Consider the following 11421-nt stretch of genomic DNA (forward strand, 5'->3'; position numbering starts at 1 on the left):
AGCGAAGGTTGTCTGGTAGATGACGCGGTTTTCTTGTTGGGCAGAATCTTCGGGCATTTCTTGGTATGTCCTCTACAGATTCTCAACTTCTGCCTCCATTTCTGCTAGTTTGCGCCTGACCTCGGCTAGCTTGTTTGCCTGGTCCAGTGAGCTCTTTTTGGTGGCGAGCTGAGCTTTGATGTTTCGTTTCTTCATTTCAAGGGCCTTGAGCTTGAGTGTTGCTTCTATGAGCTCCACGGATTGGGTTTGATGAGCTTCGGTGTCTTCGCTGTCTTCAATCGGATCTCCATGAAGAACAGCTTCGGTGGTGATGTCTTCAATTCGTGGGTTGGCTTCTTCGTGTTGCGGTGGAGAGCCGTCGAGGATAGGGCCAGACTGCGTGGAGTTGCTAGTCTTGCCGGCGGGGGCTTTCCTCTTTGTTGGGGCCATCGAAGGTTGTTTTTCGAGCTGGAACGGTGGGCGCCGCTGTTGGGATCTTAGCTTCTTAGATGCCCAAACAGGGAGCACGAATAGTATGAAAATGGCAATAAAAGTAGGCACTTAATTCTCCAGTAATAACCAAAAAATTCAACCCTTTTACACAGTGGAGAGGGGGGCTATTTATACCTCCAGCCCTCGGCCACTTATCCCCAAACTGCCCCTCTCCAACTCATGTACAGCTCACTTATAGCCGGTGTCGGGGTAAAATTACAAGGTGAGAGGTGTACAAATCCGACCTTCTCACGTTTTCACGTTTTACACGCACGCCTATTCCCAACGAAGGTCTTTGTGTCCTTTGTCTGGTCTCATCCTGATGCTTGATATCCTTCGGGCGCCGAGGTCCTTCGCAGGCCCCCGGTCACTTCTGAGTGATCAATCGTGACTTTCGTATCCGAAGGTGACCTCCCTGGTCCTTTTGAAGGTCTTGTTCTCCTGGCTTGTGCTCCCGGACGAGCAACTGCATCCTTCGGTCCCCCGAAGGTGGGTTCCATGGCTTGTGGCGATCTCGCGAGCGACCGTCGCCCTTCGGGTGTGCTCACCTTCCTTCGTTGGAGCCCTGCAAACGAGTTAGGGAGCATTTTCGAGAGTGGGATCGACCTCCAGGAGTCTATCCGAAGTCCAATCTCCAACACATAGCAAATACTATGAATCTAAAAAGTCAAAATGATCTATATTTTGAAATGAAGGGAGTACTTAAGTTTTAGCACTTATATCTCTACCAAAATTTAGTCCACTCCATTATTCGCCTACTAGCTACTGCTAAACTTTAGGGCTCTAGGACATTAACGTTCTCATCCAAACACCTCTAGGCCCTATTTGGTTAGCCTGACTTATATTAATCACCACACTTTAAGTTCGTACTGTCATGTTTAGTTCTCAAAAAAAAAATCTACAGTACCCATCACATCAAATGTTCGGACACATGCATGGAGCATTAAATGCAGTTGAAAAAATAACTAATTACACAGTCTACCTGATTAGCATGAGATGAATCTTTTAAACCTAATTAATTCATAATTGGATATTATTTATCAAATAACAACAAAAATACTACAGTGTCAAAATCCAAACATTTTCGCGAACTAAACAGAGCCAAACTGGATTGAATTGAAGGGACTTAAATCCATAAGTGACTCAAGGTAGGTTAAAGAAACTTATTTGGGCACCCCTGCGCCAGGGGTACCGGGTTAGCATTAACTAGATAGGTTGGCGCGCTATGCGCGCCTGTAGCAAAAAGTTTGATCTAAAATTATAATAAAAAATATATTATTATGTGCTATAGTTAAAACAATATCGTGTTGATGTATTTTAACAATATGTTGATGTATTGAATGCAGTCTAAAAGTTAAAGTACATAGGTATAGTAGTTTAAAGTCTGAGAGCACACTAAATGTATAGATATATATATTTTTAGGTTTTTTTGTTTTATGTTAGTAGGTACGTTAGGTGAATTGATTTATATTTATTATTGATTTTGGTAGGGTAAAAGAAAAATTTAGTAATTTGTAGTAGGTATAGTTCATGAATTGTCATACAATTATATTTTGCGAATTAAAATCCATTAAGTAGTAGGGGCTAGCACATGTAGATGTAATTGATGTTTATTATGTTCGTGTAAATAAATAATTAAATATATTTTATGAATGAATTCCAATTGAATATTATGTGGGTACCACCTGAATACCACACAGGACCCACGTTGGTTCTGTATAAATAGTATATGTAGGAATTCTTTTTTTGTATGTTAACCGATATAGTTGATGGATTAGCTTGCACTAATTATTAATTTTGGTAGAAAAAATCATAAGATTAGGAATGAATGGATGATTCAATTATATTTTGTGAGTTTACAAAGTGAAAACAAAATCCAATAAGTAATAGATGTGAATGTTTTGGTAGAAAAAATCATAAGATTAGAAATGAATGAATGATTCAATTATATTTTACGAGTTCACAAAGTGAAAACAAAATCCAATAAGTAATAGAGGTGAATGTAGTATACATTTTTTTTTATTTTTGTGTATAAAGAATAACTAAACATTTAAACACGTGGGGGCCACATGTTTTTATTTTTTTACAATTTTATTATTTTTTATTATGAATTATATTTTTATTATTTTTATTATGAACAGTGCCCGGGCCCACATGAACAGTACTTCAATATTATTATTTAACATGAACAGTGCCCCGGGGCCCACATGAACAGGACCCCCAGCGCATGAACAGTGCCGCCGGGCCCACGTGGGCCCGCGACTCACGGCAGCGCTCCAAATCTTGGAGCTTTAGTATATGTACTCAATTTGGGGGAACAATAGTCTTTATTTTACAACATTAAAGCACTTTAGATACTATACAACCAAACAGAAGCTGACTTACGGAAAGTAAGTTAAAATAAATCACCACCATAAGTCAAGGGCCCAAGTCTCCTCCAATTTCCTTTTTATACGAAATCCTCCAATTCCATTTACTATTATTTTCTTATAAGCCAGAGTTTAAGGTGTTGTATCTCTGCTTTAGCTTTAGCTTTGTTCTATTAGCTCTGCTAGTACTTTAGTGGTTCTGTATAACTCTGGTTTTTGTTTGGTTACCAGCTGGTGCTAGGCACATTAAACTCTGTATGCTTAACGTTCTGATGTTTTATTAAGACGGGGCATGGGCGCTTGGCCCTAAAACTCTAAAAATTCCATTTAGTACTATTTTTTCGTGCGAATGATCTATATAGACCGTGATACAGGTAGGGTCCATTTTTGTGGCAGACTGGCAGCACATATGCGAGCAAAACTAGACAACCCGGGAAGAAACGCTAAAGGCGCCGAGCCGGTACGAATGTTCGGTGAAACATCGCGAGCATTTGCGTACGGTGTGTACAATAGGAAAAGGATGGAGCACAGGCGAGGCGCGATTGGATTGGACACGGTGAAAGCGCAAAGAACTTCTCGTGTACGACCCTACACGGTCGTGACTCCTGAACAAATCGGTGGCGCTGTATCTGACGTGGACGTGCCACCGATACTGACCTAACACGTGACCTAACACGTGCCAACGACATCTTTTTTCCTGTTCACGGTTCACCCACCCGATGGGGCCGGGGCACTCAGTGCCGCGTGCATCTTCTTGTTCGGTTGTTCCTGAGGAAGACGCTCAACTAGAGCTGGGAGTCTGGGACTAGGGTAATGTCACTTTTGGGCAGGCTGCGCATGATTGTTTGGCACGGCTCAAAGTACGGCACAGCCTGAAATATTTTAGGCTGTACCGGCACGACACGAACACAAAAGCTATGCCGTGTCTAGGACTTTAGCACGATGGGTTGTATGGCACGGTCCGCATTTTGGGCCGTGCTTGAGCCGACACGGTACGGAAACGGCCCATCGGCCAGTAAGTAGCCTGTTGTTCTACTATGACCAGGCTCGGTCCTGAGATTTTAGTGGCCCAGGGCCAAACTTAATTTGAGGCCCTTAATACAAAGGCCCGGTCCTGAGATTTTAGTGGCCCAGGGCCAAATTTAATTTGAGGCCCTTAATACAAATATTCATATCAAACACTTTTTAATACTAAGTGTTGATGCATATTTTCTAGACAAAATAGTGGTGAATCTGTAAAAGAAATTAGTAATAGGAAACTAGCACCACAATGTATAGATTCTATTCCTGACCAATGTATAATGAATTGAGATTATCAGTGGCCAGCTGCAACTAACATGTAATATAATGATCTGTGTTCATCAGTGATATCACTGATCATGCTAATTGTTACATGCTTGTAGGCTATACCTACCTATTCGATCGTACCTGATCGTCGATGGCTTGATCTTGGTAGCTGGGCTCCCGGTGAAGATGCTTGCATGCATTGAGTAACCGGCTGCAGGACTACAGACATTGGCTCGGACATGGCCACATCGCGGCGTCCCTCATCCTCGTTTTGGCCAGAAGTCGTGTCTCGCTCTCAGGCGGCCGTGTTGCCTCGCGTAGTTGTGATCTACGGCGTCCACTATCCTGGTGGCAAATGGGAATGACGGGAGGGCAGGCCCGGTCCTGAGATTTTAGTGGCCCAGGGCCAAACTTAATTTGAGGCCCTTAATACAAAGGCCCGGTCCTGAGATTTTAGTGGCCCAGGGCCAAATTTAATTTGAGGCCCTTAATACAAATATTCATATCAAACACTTTTTAATACTAAGTGTTGATGCATATTTTCTAGACAAAATAGTGGTGAATCTGTAAAAGAAATTAGTAATAGGAAACTAGCACCACAATGTATAGATTCTATTCCTGACCAATGTATAATGAATTGAGATTATCAGTGGCCAGCTGCAGCTAACATGTAATATAATGATCTGTGTTCATCAGTGATATCACTGATCATGCTAATTGTTACATGCTTGTAGGCTATACCTACCTATTCGATCGTACCTGATCGTCGATGGCTTGATCTTGGTAGCTGGCTCCCGGTGAAGATGCTTGCATGCATTGGGTAACCGGCTGCAGGACTACAGACATTGGCTCGGACATGGCCACATCGCGGCGTCCCTCATCCTCGTTTTGGCCAGAAGTCGTGTCTCGCTCTCAGGCGGCCGTGTTGCCTCGCGTAGTTGTGATCTACGGCGTCCACTATCCTGGTGGCAAATGGGAATGACGGGAGGGGAGCGGGGGCTGAGGTAGAGGATCGAGTAGCTGCGCCATGTGTGCAATATCTCCGCCTACTATCTCTCCGACAATGTTCTACTATCTGGACAGAACAGTCTAGGATACGTGCAAACGTAGCCATGTATTGCTCATGATGTGTACTCTACCTAGTATACATGTACTGGGAGAGGGGCCCCTTGGATTCCGGGGCCCGGGGCGGGTGCACTGCTCGACCCCCCTCAGGGCCGGGCCTGCGGGAGGGGAGCGGGGGCTGAGGTAGAGGATCGAGTAGCTGCGCCATGTGTGCAATATCTCCGCCTACTATCTCTCCGACAATGTTCTACTATCTGGACAGAACAGTCTAGGATACGTGCAAACGTAGCCATGTATTGCTCATGATGTGTACTCTATCTAGTATACATGTACTTGGAGAGGGGCCCCTTGGATTCCGGGGCCCGGGGCGGGTGCACTGCTCGACCCCCCTTAGGGCCGGGCCTGACTATGACAGTTAATCTTCATTTCTAATTAACAGCAACCATAGAAGAAAATATTATTCATTCAAGAAAATCACGTAATTTTTCTACCATTAATAATTTATGTGCTTCCTAATTGCAATAGTAACATTCCTGCATCGATGCATATAAATTCAATTGCAACTATCTGGAGGGTCGTGTTTGGGCCGGCACGACACGAAGACGTGCCGTGAGCTGTGCTTGAGCTTGATAATAGACTTCTCGTGCCAGCACGGCACGGCATGATATACCGACCATGCCTAAAAATCTAGACCCAACACGGCATGAGGCACAAGAGAGCCGGGCCACGGCACGGCCCAAGTCCCAGCTCTACGCTCAACACCCAACAGTGGCTTCTGGTACACGAACAGGCAGACACCGTGCATCTCACGGTTTGCTTTTTTTTCTTCTCTTTTTTGCTTTTGTGTTTATTAAATCAGCATCTGGCAAAAGAGAGGGAAAATAAAGCAGGCGCGCGAGAGTGCTTTGGCATCGATCCGCCACGGAAGCACCGCCAATCGAGTGATCGAGTGGAGTACAGCTCGGAATGAAATGACATGTTTTTTTTGTGTGTGTGTGTGGTGCACTGGTCGTGGCGCGGAAATCGACCGGCCGGGCCGCCGGGTCAGGGTCAGAGGCGCACGCAGCGAACGCCGGCGATGCACTCGGTCGGAACATTCGTCATGGGACGAAGCCAAACCAAGCAATATCCGATCCTGACGACATCCTCCGGCATCCAGGTCGCGGCGGCGACTCGTTCCCGCACCAGCTTACAGTTGACCTGTTCAGCCCCTCTGACGAGCAGCTCGCGATTTCGGGCAGAGGAGCGCGAGTGCGTGACGCACCGGTGTGCGTAGAGGGGTCGATAGGTAAACGCACTTTGTGGCCTGTTGGGTGGTATCGGTATTTGAGGAAGAAAGGAACGAGTTTGAACAAACGCAAGAGCACAAATTTTGAACTACAACCAGTAAGTCGCAAGTTTATATTCCCTTCATTCAATTTTGATTGATATATTTTTATATGACATAATGACCAAAGTCACCACAAGTATGCTTATCAATCTAACTGTGGAATATAGGAGAGCTTTTCGATAAACTATGATAAAAGTTGCAATAATTCTTTAACTAAAACGCTATGGAGAGTATGCAGTAAGACAAATAAGAGCATCTCCAGCAGTTTGGCAAATCGAGTTGCCATCTTTTATTTTTGGCAAAAACGTTAAAAATACTCATCCAACAGTTTGTCAAAAGACTTGGCAATTTTTAGCAACTTGGAAAAAACCAGCCTCCAGCGCGTAAATATACGCGCGCGGCGCGCGGTTGGCATCGTGGTTTCTAGTCAGGTGGGAGGGTGAAAAAAAATAACAGAGAAGAGTTTCTGATTTAAGTTTTCAAGAGGTGGAAGGGCATAAATATAATTTTGTTTCTCTCTCAGGGTTCCTGATGTAAGTTAGATCTGGATTTGGTAAGTGAATTATACCAAACTGTTGGAGATAAGGTTTTTTTTACTTGGCATATCTTTTTAGAAATTGGCAAAACACAAGATATGCCAAGTAAAATATGACAAACTCTTGGAGATGCTCTAAGCACTTAGATTGAGTTTGCTAAAAAAAGAATAGATTTTTTTCTAATGAAGAAAAGCTCGTATAATTTTGGTTAAATTTGGAAATTTATAATGTAAAATCACCTTGATTAGAGAGTGGGAAAGTTGGATGGTTCTCGACTCCGACGATCTATTTTGTTGCCTTTATGATAATTTATTTTGAGCGGAGCACTTGATGTAGGGTAAGGAGAAAGAAAGATACGAGAATCAATTTATTTTGAGTGGAGCATTTGTTATAAGGAGATAAGAAGGAAATGAGAATTAAATCAAAGTGATTATTTATTTTGAGTGAAGCACAGAAGATGTGTGTACTATGCACACAAATAAAATTGGTATAAGAATAGTGTGACGTGATGTTCATGTGTAAGTTAATTAAGATTTTGTTTTATTTGCTTTGCTTCCTACATGCATGCATGACAATACATGTGTGATTGTGAATAATCTACGTGCAACTTTCGAGCTTCATTATATTGATTGCCGCGAGCTGGTGGAAAAAGTACATGGGTTTTGTGATTATTTTTTTGAGTGAAGCACTTGCTGTAGGGGAGAGAGATAAAAAGACATAAGAATTAAAACAGAGTGAACATTGAGTACTATACTAACGCGCCAGGAATTGGCGCGCGCTCATGCGTCGCGGCCCCACGTGGGCCCGGGGTACTATTCATGTGGGCCCCACCGGGTACTGTTCATAAAAAAAATATAATTCGAAATTAAAAATAAAAAAATTAAAAAGTGGCCCCATGTGTTTAAATGTTTAGTTTTTTATGAAAAAAAATTATATACTACATTTACCTCTATTATATATTGGATTTTATTTTCACTTTGTGAACTCGCAAAATATAATTGAATCATACATTCATTTCTAACCCTATCATTTTTTCTACCAAAATTAATAATTAGTGTAAGCTAATCCTTCAATTATATCTACTAACATACACAAAATAAATTCTTCTATGTACTATTTATACAGGGCCCACATGGGCCCTGTGTGTTATTTAGGTGTTACCCACATAATATTCAATTGGAATCCACCCACAAAATATATTTAATTATTTATTTACATGAAAACAATAACCATATTTCATACACTACGTCTACACGTGCTAACCCCTACTACTTATTGGATTTTAATTCCACTTCATAAACTCGCAAAATATAATTATATGACAATCTATCAACTATACCTATCACACTTCATTCAATACATCAACACGTTGCCAAAATATATCAACACGATATTGCTTTAACTGTAATATACGATAATAGATTTTTATTATTATTTTACATCAAATCTTTTGCTACAGGCGCGCAAAGCGCGCCAACCTGCCTAGTTTATTTTGAGTGGAGAACAGAAGGTGAAAAGTCATAAGCTAGAATGATAAATCAACGGTCATAATTAAACTGGGGCTTAAGATCGAATGGACACAATTTTTTTTGATGATGTGGCACAATGTGAGTTGAGAGAAATAGAAGTTAATGGTTTGTAGTGAGGACCAACTATATAGATTTTATAGATGCAACAGATTTTTTTTGTTAGTCCTCTAATATTTTAACTAAAAATTTCCTGTAAAAACTCTTTGTAACTAGTGCCAATAGCAAATATATCTATTATTAATTTCAAAAAAAATATATCTATTATTTATTAATATTTATGTTTTTGAATATAACTATCATTATGGAGTAGTTGACTGGAGACTCGAAAGGCAAAAGTACCTCGACATAAGGCAGGGCAGGTACTGAAAGGTGATAGGATGAAGAACCATTTTTATTTAAAAGATGGCAAGGAGGGCACGAGTTCTCGGAGTTGTTGCTATTCGTGCGACTCACAATATATTTTTTTCATTCAACAAATTGAAGGATATAATATTATTGTAAAATAAAAAAGATAATCCGTTACAAAGGGTATAGTCGTCTCAATGTATGAGATTGTCTATTAAACGGCACTTAGCGTATAGTTATTTTATTTGCAAAGAGTGTTCTACCATCGTTTATCAATATTAGAGAAGTGACTCTGCGAGTGGTAATGGATCTGGTCCTAGTAGTTCCTTCACAATCCAACTTAACTTTATATTTCCTCTATATAGGAAAAGAATATTGTTTTGGACAAAATTTGGGTCAAACATTGGGAATATAAATCATAAATAATTTTTAAGTTATTGAGTTTGAAAAAGTAAAAGCCACATGAATAGATTTCTCTTAAAAAATACTTTTCTAAAAATATACATATATCACTTTTCAACAAATATTTTAATAAAAACAAGCAACCAAAGTTATGCTTTGGAGACCGTGTCGCTGTCTTAAACGTGTTCAATTTCCTATATGGAAAAAGTACATTTTTAGCTCAAAATTTATAAAATTAAAGTCCGACTCTTTCAAAATATTATTTTGATTAATTTTAAGACCTTTTACCACGTATATGTGCCAGGGAAGGATTGCTGGAGGAACAAAAAAAATTCAGCTTCAACCAAGTTTTCGTGACCTGTGAAGCACTTCAAAAAAGAAAATAGAGTGACCAATTTCCCTGGGATAGCAACACTGTCACCCTACAACTTCTACTGCCGGTAAAAAGAGGGGGTTCCAATGTGTCTTGTTGAAGATGAATAAACCATCCATTTTTAAAGCTCATTTGGCTCAATTATTATGTATAAACTTCTGCAAATATGTTTAATATTTTGATATAATTAATTCAATATTTTTATTAAACTTGTTCAACTTTTGATATCATAATGTTGAAAATTGTACTGATGAAATGTTGAAATTGGAGGTATGAAATATTGAAAGGTGAATTCGAATTGTTGAATGACGACCGAGCGAGCTTCTTCTCCGGCGCGCCTCCCGCAGCGTGGGCGCGCGGCGGCGCAAGCAGCCCAGGCAGCGGCAGCGCCTGCGCCAGCGGCACAGGCAGCAGCGGCGCAAGCAGGCAAGCGGCAGCGCAGCGCGCATGCAGGCATGCAGCAGCAGCAGCGCGCATGCATGCAACGGGGCGGGGCCGCGTAGCGCACAGGGGCAGTCGCGGCCTCGCGGGCGGCCGGCGGTGGCGGGCGACGGCGGAGAGAGAAGGTTTCGGAGAGAGGAAAGCTAGGGTATCTGAGAGATATAATTGGTTGCACGGATTTTAAACAGTGAAAAATAGATAGAAAAATTTTATGAAAAATATATAAGATTGACGGTAAAAAGATGTAAGCGAATTTCACCTAGGTGGTACAAATGAACGGAATTAAGCCCAGGGCCGAATCGAAGGCCGTACATTATGAGCTTTGTGATCGATTGGATTTCTGGCCCATGAGTTCTCTTGTGATAAGTTTGCTTCCATCTCGTACTAGTACGACGAGGGTCGTTGCGATAGGGATGGGGTTGAACAGCTAAAAAATAATAATCCGCAAAAAAGGCAGATAAGCTGCGCAAAAATAGCAAGTTAGGTATACACGTGTACGCGATCCATGCGAAGCCGGTCAACTGAAACTTGGCTCTGCCGGCGGTCGTTTCGCTCGTCTCCGTTTCATGCCGCTGCCTATTAAAGCCTACCACAACGGCACCACCCTCAACAGCGAGAGAGATAGAGAGGCCGATCGAGAGCGCCAACGATGAAGCCTTCGCATTGCCTCTGTCTCCTTGTCCTGGCCTCCATCCTCGTGGGCTCGTCGGCCGTCGTCACCGTGTCGCCAAAGGAGAGGACCACCCGGGAGAAGGCCTGGACGGCGAGGGCGCCGGCGGCGTTGCAGCCCGACGAGGCCTTCCTCGCCCGCCTCTGCGACCAGCAGCGCGGGGAGCCCCTCCCGTGGTGCGAGCAGCTGCACGCCAGGCGCCGCCGCCGTGGCGGCGGCCACCACCTGCCGATGCCGCCCCCCAGCCGCGACGGCGAGGAGATCGACCCGCGCTACGGCGTGTCCAAGCGGCTCGTGCCGAGCGGGCCCAACAGGCTGCACAACTGATCGTAGAGGGGCGCGCGCGGCCGTTAGTTTTCTTGCTAGCTATGTTTCCTTTCTCTTTTTTTTTCTCCCTGAGGATTCTTGCATCGCTAGCTTTCCCGTCAACCCTGGGAAAGGGCTGACAATGGAGGATGAGGCACCTATGCAACATACTAGGATCTTCCTTGTATTACTGTAGATCCAATCTTACTAGCACGCACTCCATTTCGTTGATAATGAAGAGGGGTAAATTGGCTGCTTTCTTTTGTAGTGAATGACTGAATGTACCTTATATTACTT

The 11421-nt window shown here is 42.7% G+C and overlaps 1 protein-coding gene across 1 annotated transcript; it reads left to right on the plus strand.

The window, feature by feature from the left end:
• Positions 1 to 10797: 10797 nt before the first annotated feature.
• LOC120710185 (CLAVATA3/ESR (CLE)-related protein 10-like) lies at positions 10798 to 11145 on the plus strand. The gene has a single exon (XM_039995840.1). It carries the CDS (start codon positions 10798 to 10800, stop codon positions 11143 to 11145), a length of 348 nt encoding a protein of 115 aa, XP_039851774.1.
• The last annotated feature ends 276 nt before the right edge of the window (positions 11146 to 11421 follow it).

Source organism: Panicum virgatum, chromosome 5K, assembly GCF_016808335.1.
Source record: "Panicum virgatum strain AP13 chromosome 5K, P.virgatum_v5, whole genome shotgun sequence".
In the NCBI taxonomy this organism is placed as follows: Eukaryota; Viridiplantae; Streptophyta; class Magnoliopsida; order Poales; family Poaceae; genus Panicum; species Panicum virgatum.

Coding starts and splice junctions, on each gene's coding strand:
- LOC120710185 (XM_039995840.1), top strand. CDS start 10,798: ATGAAGCCTTCGCATTGCCTCTGTCTCCTTGTCCTGGCCTCCATCCTC.